The 22,741-nt window shown below is 40.9% G+C and overlaps 1 protein-coding gene across 1 annotated transcript in view; it reads right to left on the bottom strand.

Moving 5' to 3' along the window:
* Positions 1-1,074: 1,074 nt before the first annotated feature.
* Positions 1,075-22,741, bottom strand: part of cv-2 (crosveinless 2-secreting protein) — a 74,071-nt gene continuing 52,404 nt past the window's right edge. Inside the window, exons 3-9 of the mRNA XM_087348999.1 lie at positions 16,150-16,249; positions 15,161-15,337; positions 10,946-11,388; positions 9,598-9,757; positions 8,011-8,198; positions 7,175-7,641; positions 1,075-7,093 (exon numbers count right to left, since the gene is read on the bottom strand). Coding sequence (XP_087205125.1) covers positions 6,895-7,093; positions 7,175-7,641; positions 8,011-8,198; positions 9,598-9,757; positions 10,946-11,388; positions 15,161-15,337; positions 16,150-16,249 — 1,734 coding nt within the window. The 3' untranslated portion in view covers positions 1,075-6,894. The remainder of the gene's footprint in view (positions 7,094-7,174; positions 7,642-8,010; positions 8,199-9,597; positions 9,758-10,945; positions 11,389-15,160; positions 15,338-16,149; positions 16,250-22,741) is intronic.

Consider the following 22,741-nt stretch of genomic DNA (forward strand, 5'->3'; position numbering starts at 1 on the left):
AACCAATTGCGTTTGAAACAGTGAGAAGAGTAACCAACACTCGCGACATCTATCCGTAACTGTCCACAGTTACTTGAACGAAGTACACGCTACACACGATAGATGTCACCAAATAGAGCACTGCGATACATAAACAACACCGTAGGCGAAGGGGGAAGGGGCTTTTGTGTCACAAATCGGCTTTGTAACATCCCTAACTGCACATAAATTAATACGTAACTGAATTTTTTACTTCTGAGTCAAATATCGCCCCATTTATAATCTTTAAAGCCACACAAAATACCGGAAAGATCAAAATTTCATTCGGTATATCAGTTAAAAGATTTCTGTACATTTTGGGCAATGTCTTACACCAAGTTACCATTGTAAATTTGGTCACCCTGATGATGGAGACAGTATGACCTTTGAAACGTTGGTGGAAATCTACCAGACTACACAGCGCAATAACCCAGAAGAAAGCAATCTTCACGCTCACCACTGTAAAGAGAATGTGGCTACCCCACTTGCCGTGCATAGACAGAATCTTTCAAAAACAACCGATAAACAGGGATGCCTTAAAGTTCAGAATATTGTATTACAATGGGAGGTGACTTATGGTATCATATCTAGTAGTTAGTAAATGGATTGAGTTTCTGTAGACAATTACATATAGAAGACCATTAGCTAATGTGCGACAGTGAAACAATCTATCAAAGCGGGAAACAAAGCTATAATTTATTTCACATCATATCACTATAACCAATTAAAAACAACTCACCATTCAGTGTCCTGATATTATAAGAAAACTTTCGTTTTAACACGCTTCATTCCATGAACAAAGTCAAACACTGCACAAACGAGTTTTGAAACTGACATGAGATCACACGACTGTCACGTCGGAAATGACGTTACACCTTGTGCCGGAATCTCACGATAACGCTACGAGTAATTCCATCACAGATACTTAAAAATTTGAAGCATAGATGCATCCCACGGATCCTAAATAGTACAATGCAGGAGAGGCCAGAGTACCATAGTTCAGTGCTTTGTATTGGGACACATGGGGTTTAACATTTGATGTTATAGAAATACCAATTAATGTTTTATGCATTTTATTTCGTTTGTGAGTTTCAAGAACATCATATTTATTTGAATAAAGTATGACAAAAGCAGACGCCAGTATGTGTGAATGTAGACATTATGACAGTTTCAAGTACATTTCATCCATACATAAAAGGAACTTGCATATATGTAATATTATAATATGGATTAACTGGAAAGAACTTGTAAATGTTAGCAGTTCAAATATAACTCAATAATTAATGCTGTCATTATTTATAATTTACACGAATGTTCATGTTCACTACATTAAATACAAACATAATATTTCTATATTCCCAAAGTAAGAAATTTTACTCCTTCAAGAATTCTTAAAACTACAATTATATTTGTACATAAAAATTAAAATAATTTGCCATTTACTAGGTATAAATGAACATTTTCTACATGCTACATCTGGATTAAATGTTTTGCATAGGTAGATACCTGTAACAAAACAGATAAATATATTATTCTACCCCAGCCAGGACAATTATAATTAAAATTTTAACAGAGAATGTAATTATATGACAATTTTACTCAATTTATTGGAACTTCATAACAGTATTAACTAAAGAGAAATTTTAATTACCAATATTCACTGTTATGATTGGGTATACGTTATTACTACAAAATAAATTAATCGAAAGCTGGGTATAACAAATGCCTGATATCTTAAAGGCAAAAATATTTGCTTGAATAAACAATGTTTGGTTTATATATTTGTAATGAATTATGGTTACAGTATAAATTAATCAGCAGGGCATTACAGATAAAAATATTCTTAACAGAATGTTTATTAAATATCTGTGGGAATCTACTATTCAGACAACTTTCACATGTCAGTGTAGGCAGACTCTTTGCAATGCTTTCAAGTCTACATACTTCTTACATCTACATTAATGTGTAAAATTGTAGTCTTTTTGACAGAAATTATAAAACTTATGCTTTGATAATTACATTAAAAATGGCTGATCTGAGTCAAAAGCAAAATGATTTGAGAAACAAAACTATTTTCTTTTTGGTGACAGATTATATTTAGTATATGAAATATTTTAGGTTACATTGCACTTTGAAACATACTTTAAAATTTTCAGAGAAATATAATTCTTCACTCTTTTTCTGCATGCATATTATAACTCTTCTGTGATTCATGACATGGATGTGAGCTGTAGAATCCCATAATTCATCTTTAGAAGCTCAAAAGTAACGCTACTTTCCATTAAATCATAAGCAGTTGTGTATTATAGACAATTTTAAAGTGCCTAGCAGTAATTAAGCATTTTAAGGATTTTAATACAACACAGCATTTTGTTTGAGAAAGTAAATTCTAAGCAGTTCTAATGTTTTGTTATTTGACATAAAATAAGTTATGACAAGAATCCATCTGAAGTAAGGTAAGGTAAGTTGAGGTTAGGTTATCTTGTTTCTTATAATTGACATGTAGGAATGTGGTATGTCATGAAAATTAACTGGGGCATTTGTCAGATACGGAGAAATATAAATCAAGAGACGTGTATACAATTATTTAATGAGCAGTCTGCTTATGCAGACATAAAACAAGGATTATCTTAGTTAGTATTACACAGGACTGTATTTCATTAGACTAGGACAATGTTATATACACAAATCAAATATCCTCATTATGGAATGCAACCATTCATTCAGTAGATACTCAGAAGCAACAAATCACAAGCTCAGAAAGAGTAAACTTGAGTAATCTGTGCAGAAGAGAACGTTTAATGGTAGAGGAGGGTTAACTTTCTTACAAATTCATTTTAAAAATTCAATGTATTATAATTTCAAATGTTCTACAATATCAGAGCTTTCCAGCACTTCGTTATTCGACAAACAAATCACCGAGCTTGAAACTTAAAATCCGTTAGGTTACGGCACAATATTTTTCGGCCCAGATTTACATCCGAATTAATAACATACTCATTCTATAACAAATTGCAATATGCAGTATATATATATTTCATGTTATTTTTATGTAGAAATATAAAGAAAGAATGATGATGATATTTTAAGCTAGAATCATCACAAATTTATTAAAGAAACCTCATATAAACAATGATTACATTGTGTTTATTCAATCTATACCATAATTATTTTAATACAAATGTACAGAATATTACATTAAATAAAAGGCTAAACTCTAATTAAAATAAAACACAGTAACATTCATCAACTCAAATAAAAATATTCATACAGATTTCATACAAAAAATGCACACAAAGATTTAAAAATACCTAAAATTAAAATATGCAATGCTAACACTAAGAAAAAACCCGACAAGCTCGTATAACAAGTCTCATTACATTCTACATCTGTAGAGACACCACGTGTCTCTTCTTCTTATTATTTTTCTCTTTGTTCTGTAAATGCATTGACATGGAGATCCTTCAGTTAAATCAATTCATTTTGATCATATCAAAACACGATATAGAAAGATTTAGTGTCCGAAAGATACGCTACATAACTCGTGCACACACGCTGACCTTAATGGAGGTGGAAGTGAAATAAAAGAAACCCACGTGACTGCGACTGCCGTTATACAAGAAGAAAATCAAAAACAAAGTTTTAATCTGTTACATCTTTATTTTGTCTAGTTAACGTGATGTATCATTAAAACTATATATTTTTTATTTATTAACGTTTGATGCTACGCAAATAGTGTTCACTGTCTTATTCTTTTGGAGTATCACTTCAATATTATTATGGCATAAATCCATAATACTAACCTCTGTGCCAAAGTTACACATTTCCAAATTATTCCAAACGTGCTTCATATGGGTTCAGATTGATAACTTGTTTTATATAAATATTTGAAAATTTGGAACATGAACAAAGAGGAAACAAGAAAGAAATATTTTATATCTGCAAATCAAGCAAATAAAATGTGACTAAACAAAATATGCTAAATGTTAATTTTAAATGGATTTCTGGTCCAAAGTTGCCGTAAACCTATTTGAAACCAACAGTTTTTTTCCTTCTATTTGTCAGGATACGACGTGCGTTAACACCGAGTAATAAGCCAGAACCTAAAATTCTACTTAAATATGGTACGGAATGAAACAGAGCAGATAAAATTATAACAGTTGTGACACGTAATTAAAATAGCTCTGATAACTAAATGAAAATTACAAATAATACTGGCAGTGATGGTTAATGACCGTCTGAAAAATCAGGCCAGGGCAAATAAAATGTACAGCACTCCCCCTCCCTCATGCCTATATTTATCAAAATGGTACTCACTTAGAAGTTCATTTCTATTTTAAGATTTCATAATAACAAAAGCAAAAATGACAACTTCGATTTCACACCCAGCAACCACACCCTTTCTTTCGAACCGCAACGCACAAAATGTGTTTTCTCTTTTGAAAAGAGTGTTTTTAATGAAGTTTAAACTGTATTCATATTACAGGGTCATCACTTGAATATAGCGTGCGCACACTACCCGATTCAGACGTTACTTTCAGTGACAGTGAATGAAGACGTAAATGACTGCTCAGGTAGCAAAAATAAAGCGACAGCTAACAATAATACAGCAATAAAAAAGATGGCCATCTTCTTGGTTGTTGCGCCACGCAGTCTGGTAGAAGTTCGCCGATGTTTCCGAGGCCCTTGCTGCCTCCAAAGTTCTACCAGACTACGCGGCACAACGGCCAAGAAGTCGGCCGTCTTCGGAGTCACTGCCGTGAAAACCTCAAATACTACCGAGGATAAGGAAATATATATGTTTAGAGAAAATCAAAATATGTGGAATCCATATTTACAACTAATCAAATTACTGATTCCCTGTATATAAAAGAACATTAAAACAAAAACATTTAATTACAAACTACAATTAGGAACACGCGTATAGATATATGTATACGGAAATGCACATGTAAAATCTATACAGAACTATTTAAAAATTAAATTTTGCTATCGCTTGGAATTGTGTAAAATAAACACTTAAAATACTTAAAAATATAAACACTGTGAAATATTTTCTGAAATAAATCCATCATTAGGCTGAAAGTTACCAGGGTGAACCTCACATTTAGCAACCCCCGATAATTACCGTCTAAAGCCGAAGACGTGCCGGTAACTAGAATATCGATACAGATCATATATTACGGTAATTTGCCGAACTATCATCATACATGTTAAATTCAATGCAAGCTAAGCACTGAATTAAATATTATACAAGATATATTAATTTATGTTACGAGAAAGCTTCTGAGAGAATAATGGCAATAAATAAAGCCGAACACAGCAATGGAGCTCTGCCAATAGATGTCTCTTGCTGTCACAGCATGTGGCATCATCTTTGGTACAAGTAATGTCTGTCAACTCAGCTACCAAATTCACTTTCAACCACAAAATTTCATGATCGGCTTCCACCTCGCAATATTAAGCAAAATTTTCCCCCCCCTTTCTTGTCACTAGCGAACTAACTGCGTATCTCGTGCCTTAAGTAAGTCTAACTATATAATACTTCAAGAAATATTTACACTCTTTGAGATTTTCACTTGTTCACTTAACATTATAATAATATTTCGCAGATCTAACGCCGTCAGACAAGTCTGACTCGGACATTACTTTATCACATTTTATTTTCTCTGGATTAAGACAGTTTGGCAAGCCCCGAGCCTGCTCGAGCGATCAAACCGCGTGAACGAACGACACAAAAAAGCAGGAGAATACTGACAGAATCAAAGGGACGTGACGTAGCGGGTGTTACGGAGAGAAGTTCGTCTCATCGTTCACTTACGGGGGAAGCGATGAATCCGAACAGTTACAAAATACTTTTCTGAAATGAAAGTAAATGACATTAGTCGTACAGAAGTTTATCCCTTCACGCGCGCACATCGTTTGAGACTTATCGATCCATCTTTAAGCTGAAAGTTACAAGAGTGAAACTGTAACAAATGGGCTGAGTCACTGATCTATTCAGAAGTTAAAAACAATTACATCTCCACATTTAAAGTGAAGGAATCTTAATTGCGCGAGAATACAGGAATGTAGACGTACATCGTTCATATTTTCAACTGAAAAATAATTACCAAGTTATTTGAATATGTAAAGAAGACTTTATTTTTTTTAAGAGCAGCGATACCTACTGACGAAACACTGTTATAATTATTTATAAACTTCTTCAATCAGAAATTTAAAATATAAATTTACAGTAACTTCAGCCTTAATAAATAGTATTACAGTAGACAAACCGCCAAAGTTCTCGAGAAATGGTGACCAAGCGGAGATTTTAAATCAGTAATTTGACTGTAGGTATGGGGTAACTAGAAGAGTGATGGGAAGAAGGATGAGAGGGAGACCACGGAAACGATGGATAGACGACGTGGAGGAGGATGTGAGGACGATGGGAGTGAGGGGATGGAGAAGAATTGTGAATGATAGGACAGAATGGAAAAAACTCGTCGAACAAGCTGAAACCCACATAGGGTTATAACGCTACAAGAAGAATAAGAAGAATTTTACTGGTGTTTGTGAAGTATCTTCTGTTCCCAGTAGAGTTACGTAAAATTTTGTTTATTACCATGTTCCTCAGACACAATGGTAACCACGTACAAGACTACTCGGCATCCAACCCAGAAGACCACAATGCGAAACTGCCAATACCATACCATTAAAAAATAAATTCTTAATTTTTAGCTGTGTTTATAAGAAATGCGATTCAATACAGATCAGCGTCACACAGATTTATTCAACTGTGAGACATGAAACCAAGAGAGAGGAGTGAACTGCGATGACTGCTAAGAGACACGGACTGACTAGTTTCTGCGCTCGTTTTGAGAACTCGTGACATGACTAGTGCAGCCTGGGTGGTGGCGGCCTACTGCGAGGAAGTGACTGCCTCTTGTGCTCCGTCCAGGCACTCGGACAGCCCGTGGAGGCCCTCCAGTCTGGGAGTTGCACTCCCAGTCTCTTGCACTCGTGCGCGTATGCGGCGAACGACTCGCAGTGACAGCGTCGCGTGGGACATTCACACATGTCCAGAATACATGACCTGCACCAGAGGAAACAAGTAAATGTTAGATTCAAACAAATGCTCACGTTATCATCTGCCACTACTAAATTCCAAACTCACTGCAAGTAGTTCATGAAGCTAAGCTTCCTGTGGCAGGCAGAAAACACCGTCTGCAGGGGGCCACACCGCTGAAGGTTCTCTATGCTCTTGTGAGACGCCTGATGCTGGCACTGGAGCTGTTCGTCAGGGCGAGCACAAGCCTTCTTCCCTCCTACTCGCCACGACGTGCCAAACTTATCGGCATCCATCACCAGACGGCCTCGTCGAGTCGTGAAGTCGTCACGCGCGGCGAGGTTGAAGTTGCCACAGAGACCGCAGAGACGTCCCTTGTACGATGCCGGCGCGGACACTTCAAGGAGGCTGTTACCGTTCCAAAGAATCTTGACTCCTATGTAAGTCTCAACCAACAGACTGTCTTCTGTCTTGTTGATAGTGGCCCTTCCCTCTAGTTCGTATGGCGCTGTCACTTTGCGGCCATTCACTTTAACGCGCATCTTCTGACCCAAGTTGATCTTCAAATCACCAACCTACAGAAAACAAATATTAGTTGGCTACTGTAAAATATCAATATTTTTCCTTCATACAAATAAACATAATTAACATTAGTCCATGTTCCAAGTGAAAAATAGTTCCAAATTACTTGAATATAATAAGAAATATCTGCACTTATTTGAAACTAGAAGACACAAATGTAATTAAGCAAATCTTGATGTTCATAATTTTCATAATAAATAGTTTTTTTTTTAATGTTAGACAAGTTTAAATAAGGTAAAGTAGAAAATTAAGGGCAATTACAGTCAAATTTAAAAGTTTTAAAGATATTAAACTCTCATAATTGCAATTAGTTATATCGGGTCAAGCGTCTTGTAGAGGGACGACCTCACTTGAATATGTACCTTGATGCATACAGTCTTTGTCCAGGATGAAGTCTTCGTGCCTCTGGCATCGTTGGTGACACGGATAGAGAACGAGCGATCGACGCAGTCGGCTGCCAGCTGATATTTGCACGCACCCTGGAAGCTGTAGAACTTTCCGTCAAAGGTGCGGTAATGTGGGTCACCAAAGACGGTGCACACTCCGTCACCTGCGACAAACAAAGTATGCGGTTCCATTTCTTCGGGCTTATTCATTTCCTTGGAACTTTTACAACTTTCACAGTTTTAACTGTTCGATCATCACAAATCATGCTGTACCAAATATAATGAAATTTCCTCCAGTCTCTTACTTCCAAATATTATACCCGGCAGCCTGCAATAACTCCTTCATCTTTTACGCCACGCGGAATGTAATAAAACAATTCCGAACCTCTGTTTTTTTGGATCATGCCAATTCATTCCAGTTTTGTCAACTCCCTTTTCTGCGTAAATTACTTGTGCCACAATTTGTCTATAATTATGACACGTACAGATGCGAATAAATTACAATATTTAAACGGGCGCCGTAATTTACGAGAGAAAACAGTTGAACGTGCGGCAGCGACACTTTGCATGTCATTACGAACCTGTTTGATCGCAGTGAAACACAGACTGGCATTCTTTCGTTGACAGGACTTGTCTGACTTAATTTGTGGGCTCCTTGGGTCAATGTTACTTTGTTTCATGCTGCGTTCTACTGTCCCCAATTCTTGCTGCTCCAGACTGGTATTACATCAGACAATTACCCCTCGGCCGCTTGCCTGGCGGTCGGTTTGATAATCTGTCCTATCGAATGCAGTGGTCAAGTGATTTACACCTCTTCTGTGTCCTCGGGAGGTCCCAATTTAAATTTCAGCCCAAAGATGGTCGATTACGTCCTAGTTTATTTGTCATTTTCCTCAGTTCCTCCGACCAAATGCCAGGACGACCATAAATTAGGCCAGAACTTCTTTCCTGGGACTTAAAACCCTAATAGAGTTCATTCCTCGGGGTAAAGGTAGAACATACATGGGGTGTCTGAGGAGAATATATTTTGGGGGGGGAGTAACAAGAGGTCGGGGAACATTTTATATCGTGGTGCTTCATAACTTGTATTTTTTGCCAAACATTATTACAGTGATTGAATCAAGGAAGAATATGGGCAGGGCATATAGCATGCATAAATGACAAGAGAAATGTATACATAATTTTAATTTATAAACTGAAGAGAAGACACCATTTGGGAGACCTCTGTGTATATGTGAGTTTAATATTGAAAATGGGGTGATGGTGTGGACTGGATTCATTTGGCTTAAGGCAGGGTCCACTGGAGGAGGATTCTCGTTAACACGGCAATGAAACTTTTGGTTTGACAAAAGCCAAGGAAATTATTGACCATATTCTTAACAAAAATTCCGCTACAACTGAGTCAGTGTTTTCTGCGTCACACTTTTAACATGGAATTTGCATTACCTGTCCGAACTCGCACGATATAAATTAAAGCTGACTGATGACATAATGGCGTTTGCTCGCTCTTGTGCCGACTCAAAATTTAGTAAATTTATCTGCAAAAAAATCCCCTCGACTCACTCTCAACGCAGCGCGGGCAACATTCTCCAGGTCGCTGTACCATCCTGTAGTTGGTCGGGCAAGCCACGTTCTTCTGAGGACACATCTGCATGGCACACCGCACCTGTCCCCGCTGACACACACACGTCTTGCAGGGGCCCAGCTCCCATGACTCGCCATCCTACCTAGGAGGAAGGGAACCCCATTAAACAATTCCCTGTGCCCGAACTGTGACAGGGGCAAACCCGGGCCACTACAAACCAGCAGTCGAGTGGATGTGATGCGTCTATGATTAAATCAATTAATTAATGTTAATATGCTTCTTAAAGTACGACGGATGACCGGAAAGTAGGAAATGTCTTTATAATTTACTAGACTTCAAAATAAAATGCTTGGATGTCAATAAATTTTATTCCATGTTAAATTTCAAGTTATTAAACAAGTGATGTAATTCTTATCTGTTTTACAGTTCCTGTAAAGATTTCAACTAAGAAGCTCAGAATTTAACTTCAGACTTTAACCTGTTCGTAGCGCAAAGATTAAGAACACGCGATGCATGGTCACTAAGCACAGAGTTAATTTACTTTACAAACTTTTCTTAAAAAAATGTGTTTCAGAGCCATAAAAATAACAAATTAGTGAACTGGATGCCAGAGAAATTTTGGTAATGAATGTGACCCCATATTTGATTTCTTCCATTGGTACAAGCAGCTTCATTTCCAGATTTCCTGTGGCCATGCACCATCCATTATCTACTTTCCATAACTTTTTTCCTTCTCATCAAAATTACAAATTACGAAGTGTCCCCTAACAGCGGTACCTTCCAAAATTTGATCGAGTTAACAGATACACGTGTTAAAATTCCATTTACGTAATCTTGTTTGCACCGGACGATGATTTCAGCCCGAAAAACAAAAAAAACAAGGCTTTGGTGATCTGGATGATGGATCACTTTAGTTCCTGGATTATTAAAATGCATGAGGTAAGAGGCAGGCTCGGAAATCTTCAACGTGGCACACAAGGTCATCACAAGTGGGAAACAATGCCACTGCATTCTCTGGTCAGAGCCGCGTCTCCTTTCAGCTTCGAGCATTTTACGTAACTAACAATTGTAAAGCAAATGGACTTTTTTCTATATTGAAAAATATTAGATGAAGGTTGTTCATTGTGCGCTGTAAGTCTGTAAGCGTTTATTTACGTTTAAGTGCAGGCAGGGGGCTCAAACAAGATCCTTGTCACAATTCTCTTTACCAAAATGTCCACACGGGCTCTCCGTAGAAGCGTGATGTGTGGAGCTTTACCTGCACGCCCCCCATACGTCACCAACAACTTTACCTGTCCCAATACCAGCGGACATGCAGATACTAGCCTCGTATGTGCGCCCGCTGACAGTACAAGTCGTCTTGCTCTCCAGTACCGGCGGGCAGTGCGGACAGCAGTCGCCAGGTGTCGTCACCTGTCTCTCCGGAGCGCATTCCGGCACCGGACACGCCTTTCGCCTGCACACAGACGTCGCGTTGAGGCAGGAACATTGGGTACAGTGGTCGGGCCGAAACGTCTTGCCCGCCGGGTGCACCTGGAAGCCGAGGAGACAGCCGCCCTTGGGCGGTTCGATGAGGAATCGGCTCCCGATGCACTGCTTGCAGCACTCCCCGGGGACGGGGGTTATGCTCGTCTGTGGGCAGTGGAGCACGGGACACGCCTGCTTCGAACAGGTGATGCGCCCGCCCTTACATCGGCACTTGAGGCAAGGATCTTCCGGGATACCCACGTCCCTATTGTCTGTCACCAGCTGGCCGTTGATCCGGCATCCTGCACATTGGTAATCATTTGAAGCCGCAGCTCGTCTAAATAACATTCAGGAATTCAGTCCGTACCGCAAAGAAAACACAACTCTTCACCATTAAAGATCAAATGGTTAACCCTTTACAGCAGAAGCTAATATATAAAAAAATATTGAATTCAGGCCGGACCGCGAAGAAAACACAACACCTCACCATTAGTAAGATCAACTGGTTAACGCTGTTTAAGGAAATAATCGCTGTTTATAATGAGAACGCACGAAACCCATACATACACTACGTAGGAATCTGAATAATATTTAAAGATTCAGTCCGTACCGCGAAGAAAACACAACGCCTCACCATTACAAAGATCGACTGGTTAACGCTGTTTAAGGAGATAATCGCTGTTTACAGTGAGAATCGCACGAAACCCATACATACACTACGTAGGAATCTGAATAATATTTAAAGATTCAGTCCGTACCGCGAAGTAAACACTACACTTCACCATTACGTAGATCAACTGGTTAACGCTGTTTAAGGAGATAATCGCTGTTTATAACGTGAGAATCATACGAAACACATAAATACACTCTGAGCAAAATGCTGTACTACTGAATGACAAAGAAGAAGTTACTGCTGTTACTTAGGAAGGAAGTTAACCTTAAAACAGGATTCAACCTCACAGCCAACTGGCACGCAAAGAAGACGTCAGAATCACGTGATTTGAAAAGTCCCAAATTCGTCGGCAAGCTAACGGGCGTCTCATTTTAAAGGAACATTTCTTTAAAATTAACATGTTTCGATAAATCTCGACATATATCGTTCATACCGCATGTATCGAATATAATTGTAATACAGAAACAAAGCCAAGGCTAAGCTGTTCTCTCAACAATGGGTTTCCAGTCAACAAATGAATCAGCAGAGAAGAAAACAAACGATTTAAAATGAATGTTCGTGTATTTTACGCGACAATAGTCGACAGAACACACCTTGGATCGCTATTCGAGCATTTCTTTTGTGAATAAGAACATAAGTAGGTAATAACAGATCTTATCTCACGCTGAAATAATAAGCTTACTTTTCCATAGTATCTAGGAGGATGAAAAAATGCAATAAGCCTTTGGAAAGAGTGCATTATTATTATTATTATTATTATTATTATTATTATACCTTTCTATTGTTACTTAGATAAACTTCCTGCTTCAGAGTGTTAATGGAGTCTCGTGGATTCTCTAGTATTTGTAACGCGAACACAGCAGACGCCATAAACATTACGAGCTCAGGAGGAAAGAAGCCATATTTAGTACCTTGGAAGCTTTCACGGGGCACTAATGACTGGGGTTCAGAAAGGAACTGAGTATCTGAATCAATCCATAAATCACAAGGCGATGGCAAATACCTGAACGCAACACAAGACACAAATCAAGTTGAAATAAAACAAACAACAGAGTCGGATCGTCACTTGTTTCAGTTGTTAGGATGTTACATCGTGAAACCGCAGGGGGGCGAGGGGATTGTTTGAGTTGCCGATCTCTCTGACTAGCGACCACACACGAACAACTAATATACCGATTTTTGTGACCCAGGGGTGACCATTCAAGAATCCTTGTGGCTAGAGATCAGACCACCCACTTTGCAGACCGGAGTTCAAAACCCGTTCATCCCATGGGCTGACACCTGCGGGTGGACTTCAACAGAGAATTCTCAACGAGGGGATGAGAACTGTAAAACATCGATCGAAAATATCACTTGGTAGTTTGTAGGATAATATTAAAATGGTGCTTGAAGAATCTTCTAACTCAGGGCAGGATACAGTAGCGGATTCCTGAGCCCTCGGTTTCCATAAATGTATTTATTTATCGTATATTCGATAGGCCTTGTAATCCTGGGGTCTCGGGTTCGAATTTATAACTTGTGTTGGGCAAGGCCGTGGTCTAGGCAACACGGAGTTTTCCTCCGTGGCATCCCAACAATTACTCCATTCACACACAGAAGAAGGCAATGGCAAACCACTTCTGGATCATCTGCCAAGAACGTATATGAACAGGTCCCAGTCCGAGAAAAGGATGGGAGGATCCTGTTCATATGGACCTGTCGCCAGACAGAACACTAAATAAAATACTCGACTATGCTCTCACCAGCCCAGAGTGTACAGCACTGAGACTTCGTAATAACAAATGTGCAATAGCGTCCTTTAACGTACAGTTTTATGTTCAATTAAATTTGATTTCAGGTCTCGTATAAGTGATCGTCTGTTGCCATGGTTACGTAACCAGCGAGTCACAACACTGAGCTGCAGGAACGAGTGTTGCATCCAGGCAGGAAAAACGATTTAGAGCCTCATTAAAACGAGTGACTTCCAGCGTGCATACATTCAAGGCGCAAATAAAATGCAAAGAAGTTGCAAGAATAAAGCAAGGCTGACTTAACTGCCACGTCGAACAATACGACTTGAAATACGCACATGCATACGAATTGATCATAATGAAATGAGTATCCATGGCAACAGGAGAAGGGACGCGTTTTTTTTACACTTTGAAGTGGTTTCAATTGTAGCCACGAACGGACGAGAAACAAAGAAATCCTGCCTTTCTCATTTCACAAGACAGCTGTCATATTGCTCCTTGTTCCGTGGTGCGCGCGGTCTGATCTTCAACTCTCTTATTCTTTCCAACATGGCGTCACGCGTGATGAAACTTTTGTGCTTCGCGTTTCAATGCGCGATAAAACCCACTCCGGAAACCAAGAACCGAATGACAAGGGGGGAAAAGGATGAATATCATTTAACGATATAAATTCTCGACTAAATGCACGGAACATGGAGTCTACAGTGACATTACACACATACAAAATTTAGTAAAAATCTGTCGACTGGTTCAAAATTATTCAAGTGCATTTATTATTATTATTTAGTGTTCTGTCTGACGACAGGTCCATATGAACAGGATCCTTCCATCCTTTTCTCGGACTGGGACCTGTTCATATACGTTCTTGGCAGATGATCCAGAAGTGGTTTGCCATTGCATTCTTCTGTGTGTGAATGGAGTAATTGTTGGGATGCCACGGAGGAAAACTCCGTGTTGCCTAGACCACGGCCTTGCCCAACACAAGTTATAAATTCGAACCCGAGACCCCAGGATTACAAGGCCAGCGTTCTAACCGCTAGACCACCTCATCTTATTATTATTTAGTGTTCTGTCTGACGACAGGTCCATATGAACAGGATCCTTCCATCCTTTTCTCGGACTGGGACCTGTTCATATACGTTCTTGGCAGATGATCCAGAAGTGGTTTGCCATTGCATTCTTCTGTGTGTGAATGGAGTAATTGTTGGGATGCCACGGAGGAAAACTCCGTGTTGCCTAGACCACGGCCTTGCCCAACACAAGTTATAAATTCGAACCCGAGACCCCAGGATTACAAGGCCAGCGTTCTAACCGCTAGACCACCTCATCTTATTATTATTTAGTGTTCTGTCTGACGACAGGTCCATATGAACAGGATCCTTCCATCCTTTTCTCGGACTGGGACCTGTTCATATACGTTCTTGGCAGATGATCCAGAAGTGGTTTGCCATTGCCTTCTTCTGTGTGTGAATGGAGTAATTGTTGGGATGCCACGGAGGAAAACTCCGTGTTGCCTAGACCACGGCCTTGCCCAACACAAGTTATAAATTCGGGCACCGCCGGGAATCGAACCCGAGACCCGAGGATTACAAGGCCAGCGTGGCTTCAAGTGCATTAAGACACGGAAAAGACACTCCGACAATCATAAGAACACAACTTTGGGGCACTCACCGGGGCAGGTGGGGCAGCACTGTCCATGGGCCGGGGGCTGAGGGTTGCGACACGGAGTGTAGCACTGAATCTCCGACTCCGTGACCACTCCAGCCTTACACGTCATCACGGCACAAGGCTTGCTAGGATCCCGCCACTCGGAGCCACTGGGATACTCAACTCCTTCGTAAATACAACCTGCGCATGAGCAAAACCAGTACTGGAAATGCATTGCCTTCTATGCATCGAGATCACAACAGACACCACCAGAAGGGGGAATCAAACGTGTCTCACAGAAATGGTGCCACATGAATGAACAGTCTCTTTGTGAAGTTAAATTTTAACAAATTCCATCGACTAGAGTTCTTCTTGAGAAACTAATGCTTGCTCAGAGTTGAGGAGAACTCTAGTTCAGTGGTATTCAACCTTTTTTGTTCGCGTACCCCCAGATATAATTTCTCTTCAACTTTGTACCCCCAAAGTTGTTAGTGTATAATTTATACATAATATATAATCTACATCTAAAATAAATTAAATAAATTACATTACTGATTATTCAGTGTTTAACATAAAATAATATATATATTTTTTTAAATTTCACGTACCCTCTAAGATGTCTTCGCGTACCCCCAGATATAATTTCTCTTCAACTTTTTACACCCAAAGTTGTTGGTGTATAATTCAAATTATACATAGTATATAATCTACATCTAAAATAAATTAAATAAATTACATTACTGATTATTCAGTGTTTAACATAAAATAATATATATATTTTTTTAAATTTCACGTACCCCCGGGGGTACGCGTACCCTAGGTTGAATACCACTGCTCTAGTCGATGGAGTTTGTTAAAATTTAACTTCACATGTGAGGATACTAATTGGATTCAACTGGCTCAGAACAGGGTCCGGCAGCGAGTTCCTGTAAATACAGCAACAAGCCTTCTGGTTCTGTAGAGGCGGTCGGATGATTTCTTTACTCTCAGGTTCTGTCGCTGTTCGTCCTTACCTTTGCAGACGCGGCAGCAGCCGTCCTTACTCTCGTTGAGTAGCCTGTAACAGCCCTGGTTACCCGGACACTTTTCAGGCTCGCATTCAACTTGTCGTTTCTGTAACAAGTGTAACGCAAGGCGATCATGTAGCACAGACAGACGACAGTCGTAATCGGGGTCATTCATCCACGGAGCTTGTGGTAATAAAACACTCGTCGCCCCGATGATTGAGGCAGTAAGCACCTCTGATACCTTGGTAAACTTCTACGCGGGGTAATAGCCCAGCTTCAAGGTCAACTGTGGTCTTCTGGGTTGTGACGCGGAGTTGTCCTGTACGTAATGAAAGAACCAAGTTCTTTTCATCAAATAAAATTTTAATTTTTTTTTAAAATTTAGTTCTGACACTAAAGTGAGAACATGAATCGACAGTCTCTGAGAACAAGCCGCGGAGACAGAACGTAATAATTTCGTGTAGAAAATTACATTAAGAGGAACTTCACAGGGAGAATGAGATGGACAGGACATGCAACACGCAACGAGGACGACAAACGTCGTGTTATACATCGTCGAACCGTGTACCAGTTTCTTGAGCAAAGAAAATTACGAGCATCCCGTGTTCAACGCGCGAGCCTTCTGTTCGTCACAGACCGTTAAACAGTCTTCTGGCTACGAGTTGCCTCCTTAGGCTCTCCGCATTTCATTCAAATGCCCTCGTCTCTCATTTTCCACCACGAAGCATAAATGTTTCCACAAACAAATCGTTCAAAACTTCCTTCGCACAATTTTCTGACGTCCAAATTGGGATACCTGCCATCACACATTCTTACGTACAGACTCCAAGTCTTTATCTCGGCTTTAATTCTTCTCCGTAGACCATAACCGAGAAAAGAGAACAGAGGATTACATCTGGACCCAAGAGAGTTACACGAGGTTCCACAATAAGTAACATCATCAATTGTAATTTTCACCAGTTATTTTTATAATCAGCGAATGAATAAGGATGGGGCATGTATCAGGCACGTGGGAGATGAGAAATGCATAACAAAACTTGAGCTAGAAACCCCGAAAAGGAAAACCACTCGGGAGACCTAAACATAGATGGTCGGAAAATATTAAGCTGAATATTATAACGTAATGTTTAACGATATGGAATGGATTAATCTGATCCAGGATGAAGGCAAGTGTCGGGATTTTGTAAGTACGGGAATGAACCTTCGATTATCATGGAAGTCAAGGACCATTTTGGACTAGCATTTGTTCCAGGTGACACGGCCAGACTCCACGAGAAATATACAGGTTTTAAAGACGGGACATCGCAGTTCACGGCTTCGTGAACTCACTGTACCGAGAATGTGGAACATGGGAAAATTTACATGATTTTATATTTTTAGATGCGCTAATGCATGGTCAGAGCTGTCTTCCACCGCATAGTGAGTGCATACGTGAGCAGAGGCATGGCGGATTCTCGAGAAACAAACAGCGCTGTGTGTATCTTAAAGCTAAGTGTCTGATGGTAATTAATTGAGTTCCTCTTCATCCGGGAGGCGGGGGTTTCAACACCACAAGAACCAGACTTCGTAACAAAGCGAAAAGCGTCCTTACTCACAAAGTGACGGGTAGACTATATTTCAGACGGAAAATCTTAAGGAAAGAGAACATTCGGAAAACCTAGACGTAGACGGAGGAGAATATTAAAATGTATTTGGTGATATTTCAGGTTCTCACGGTGGCGAATACGACTGCAGCCTGGTAAAAACACGTCCACTAACCATACTACATGGTGCTACGTCCCGAAACATAGCCATCTTTACGAGCAAACATTTTATATTCTCCCAGTTCCCGCTGAGAAGGCTGTGTGTGGGGCCCCACAGAGGTTCTGGATGTGGTGGTGGTGGTGGTGGGGGGGGGGGGGAATTCGTGCTCGTCACCGGAACTAAACTCCGGACACTTTTGAGTGAGTCAATCGAAGCCAAAAAGGACTCCGACCCATGTATCAAGAACGAACCTCACTTTCTGTCCGCAGAAGAGAGATATTTCCCGAAGCAATCACGTGACACAGAAGACCAGATATCTTAATCCCATGAATTCACGGTGATAATTTCTCTGGAATGCGCTGTATATACGTAATAAGAGCCTTTGTCAGTCATTAAATTAATTTTTTCGTATGTTTGTCGACGATAATATTAAACACTCGTGAAATGTGCTCTATCACTGCGTCCCGTTTTCTCGCACGTCGACTCTAACCATGAGACAATGACCAGGGACTCCTTCGACGGGAAAAACGTACTCTAGTCGTCGATTTTCAGCTGTTCAAATAAACTTCCTCGGTTGCTGTGTTGTTATATGCAAAACCGGAAAGCGAATGGCCTCCTGATAACGATAAGAGCGGCCAAGGTTTCGGATCAAGACAGGGTGTGTACAAATACAAACGCGGCCCGAGATACAGGGTGGGCGCAGTGCAAAGGTAAAAAGGACAGCGATGTCTCGATTCACTGAATTATCTAGCGTTGGTACGTAGTACGACGTGCTCGAACAAGCACATTCCCACATCCATAAGAGATAAACGTCGATGTCGTTGTATTTGAATAAACTCCACGCCACGAAGATGTATGGAGCCTGGAGGTACAACTCCACACATTGATCTTGGGAATTAGAAGGAAATTCGAGCCCCGGTCACATTCACCCCAGAAACCCGTGTCCACTGGTGGGCCCCTGACATGGCTTGGGCGTGGTGGCATGCATTGAAAGACCGGGCGATAAATCAGCGGGCGGGCTGGCACTACTTTCTTTCCATAAGCGTTCCTAATTCGGCGCAGAGCACCGTTCGCGGTGAAGCTGTCCTTCACTTCGACTCGCGTGGACGGACGTCGGATGTGGTCGCAGATACAGAGACGCTCTATCACAGGATGTGCGCACAATCGCGCAGATTTCAGCGAGAACTAGCTCCACGCAGCTCGTGTCATCGAATCAGCTTTACCGAACCTACAGGACGACCACAGTTCGCATCTCTGGAAAGACGACAAGGGGTGGTCCTCCAGCTAGGGGGCTCGGACAAGAGATAAGAACCCTTCACGGTAAATCCAGTGGTGGACACAAAGAATCCAGTGAATCTTAGGGTTATAACAAAGTGGAAGGATTCTGCTCCATGGCGTTGGTTAAGGATGCCATATCCTAGCGAGGACGTCCCTTGAAAAACACAAAAGAACGCCAGTCCGCCATATGGACGGAAACATGGCCAGTGCGACACTGGCACAGCTGATGATAGAAGTCCAGCGACTTGGAGCGCGCCTTTTTCGGCTCTACGGCTGTGGGCAGAGGCTGCTTGATGAATTCCATCCTCATTGCTCACTGGATTTTGGTTGCCATATTTGAAAGCAGTGACCACCGACGTGAAACAGTATTTCGCCCCGTCAAATACATCGGGAGCCTGGAAATGAGGAACCCACTGACGTATGCAAACAAGCAACGCTGACTCACGCGCATGCGCTGTGATCTGAGGCCACGAGCTTCAGCCAATAACCGCAGTGGGCAAGATAAATCCAATTCGTTCATGGCAAGGACCTTGAAATCACACAAAAAGAATAATATTTGGCGCACAGACAAGAAGATTCTGGGCGGTCTTCCCGGATGAAGAAATTATGAATGTACTGACAATCTGAAGACGAACGTCTTGTAGTATGGAAAGAACTGACCCCCACGTTTCGACGGTAATTACTGCCTCTATCATCAGGACGGCTCGTCGCGGCTATTAATTTTCTCGTAAATGCGATACTAAATTTCGGCTAAGAGTGAGGTCACCCCGTTTTTATAACCTTCAGTTTTTTCCCCTAAATAATTATCCTAAAGAGCTATTAATACCGGCATCAAATTCGTCAGATTTAATACAACACAGGCGAAGACGCGGAACGCTGTGTAGTTGTCATGGCGACTGCATGTATACGAACATTCTGTTCCTACATGAAATTATTTGTCCGCCAGCTGTCGATACTCCTTGAAGAGATAAATAACAGAGCAAATCCATAATATCTCCGCTCTAAATTGTCGCTGGCCTTGGTACTTTAACAGACTTCATTCGACCAGCGACGATAAACAATCCACACTGAAAGTAAACGCAGTTTAACATTCCAGTGCTGCAAGTTTAAATGCTAAACGCGAGAGAAAGTTGTTAAAATGTGTTGCAGCTTATGTGAGCCGATCCAGGTACGTACATATGGCGTAGAAATCCCTTTAATTTTACTTAAATAGAGAACGAGAGAAGATGCTTGAAACTCGATTGAAAGTTGAACATCACGAATTATACACCAAAGTCAACTAAGGACACCCCCAATCCTAACGCCCATGTAAAGTTTATACACGACTCATCGGAGTAGAACCGTTCTTGATAAGCTGACAGTCGTGCAGAGGGCCAAGAAATGTCAAGTCTTATTACCGTGTCCATAACACAGGACCCCGTCCTGAGCCAGCTTCCGACATCTTCTTAAAATAGTCTGCAACGCACTTTTATCTTGGAAGCACCGACCTTGGTGACAGGTGGAGTCTACTTTCCAAATTATGCAACGGAACAGACAAACGTTCTGTCCAAAGACGGCTGTCTTCTGGGCTGCAGCGCCGTGTCGTCTACGAGCGTTTCGGAGGTCTTTCCTGCCTCCATCATCAGGGCGATGAGACCTGATTTCCCTTGTGCTCCAATTTTCTCCTGAGAACCGAATCTTGGGAGGGACCACTTTCGGTGTCACGTGAACAATTGCTTGACCGGCTGAGCAGCTAGTAGCTTGTCACAGAGGAATAAGTTCCATGTAACTAGCGAACCAAACACAATATTTTTTTGACGTAAATACGTCTATAAGGAAGGGTCATTCGGCAAAAAAGTGTTACGAAAATATTAATATATATATATGAATATATATATTATATATATATATTATAACCTGCCACGGTGGTCTAGCGGTTAGAACGCTGGCCTTATAATCCTGGGGTCTCGGGTTCGATTCCCGGCGGTGCCCGAATTTATAACTTGTGTTGGGTAAGGCCGTGGTCTAGGCAACACGGAGTTTTCCTCCGTGGCATCCCAACAATTACTCCATTCACACACAGAAGAAGGCAATGGCAAACCACTTCTGAATCATCTGCCAAGAACGTATATGAACAGGTCCCAGTCCGAGAAAAGGATGGAAGGATCCTGTTCATATGGACCTGTCGCCAGACAGAACACTACAAATAAAAAAATAAATATATATTATATATATATATATGTTATATTACCTAGGAAACGTCGTGTTTACTCGGCATTGTTGTTACCTATTCAGCTACCACAGACCCATCTTAAGCGTAACTAATTCAAGTTGATTAAGCAATGTCTTAATCAAACTTATCTCAATTGTAAAGCATGTATAAAGGAAATATTTAGAATAAAGCCAATATATAAACTTCCTTTCCGTATAGACGTATTTACGTCTAATTCTCCGGAACCGTCGTTCCACTGACAACTTTTTATTAATCCTTATTCGATGGTTTCCTGTGGAAATCTGTAAGAGTCTACCAAAATAAAACTGGTACACGTAAAAATACAAGTTTGCAACATCTCTTCAAACGCCTTAAAACATTCTGTGACCCGCAGTGGTGACCGTAGGGTCTCCGACAGACCTCCTTCTCCGTCATGTCAGCCATTTCAACAGCTGTCCGCTTATTGGCTACTTAAATCAATGGCATACGTCACAAACAGGTGTTTCGCTTCCAAAGCCGCAAACGAGTTTTCGTAAGACATGCATCGATACGAATCACAAGAAATGGCACCGGGCCGGTCTACACGAATTCTTCTACGTCACTAATTCGCTGCAAGGAATTCTTTCGCTTGCCTTGACATACCTTACACACCATTAATAACCCCCTTCTGGAATCACTTTTATGTAATACCTGCAGTTTGTTGCAGAACAAGTCGATGATTGGAAAATAACGTGGTCGGGGAAACAAGTATGAAAACTTAACTGTACAGAATTAGCAGCAGAGCTTATTGCCCCGTTCTCCCCTAGGGGAGGACGGGGCAATACCGGCTAGGATTTTTTCTTTTTTTTTACAAACGACAGAAGACAAATGCTTTCGAGGGGCGTGCTTCCGTCATGCAATGCTTTTGATTTAAATATCTTAAGTGAGTAAATTTAAAATTAACACGTTAAGACGACTTGAGGTTCTCACAGCGGTGAGTATGAAGATATCCGTCTTCTGGGTTGTTGCGCTGTGTAGTCTGGCCGATGTTAACCAACGTTTCAGAGGTCATACTGCCTCCATCATCAGGGCGATGAGTATGAAGATTTCCGTCTTCTGGGTTGTTGCGCTGTGTAGTCTGGTCGATGTTAACCAACGTTTCAGAGGTCATACTGCCTCCATCATCAGGGCGATGAGTATGAAGATATCCGTCTTCTGGGTTGTTGCGCTGTGTAGTCTGGTCGATGTTAACCAACGTTTCAGAGGTCATACTGCCTCCATCATCAGGGCGATGAGTATGAAGATATCCGTCTTCTGGGTTGTTGCGCTGTGTAGTCTGGTCGATGTTAACCAACGTTTCAGAGGTCATACTGCCTCCATCATCAGGGCGATGAGTATGAAGATATC

The sequence above is a fragment of the Zootermopsis nevadensis genome, unplaced genomic scaffold (genome assembly GCF_977971745.1).
Source record: "Zootermopsis nevadensis isolate Lab colony 2312 unplaced genomic scaffold, Znev_1.0 Znev_ptg000015l, whole genome shotgun sequence".
NCBI lineage: Eukaryota > Metazoa > Arthropoda > Insecta > Blattodea > Termopsidae > Zootermopsis > Zootermopsis nevadensis.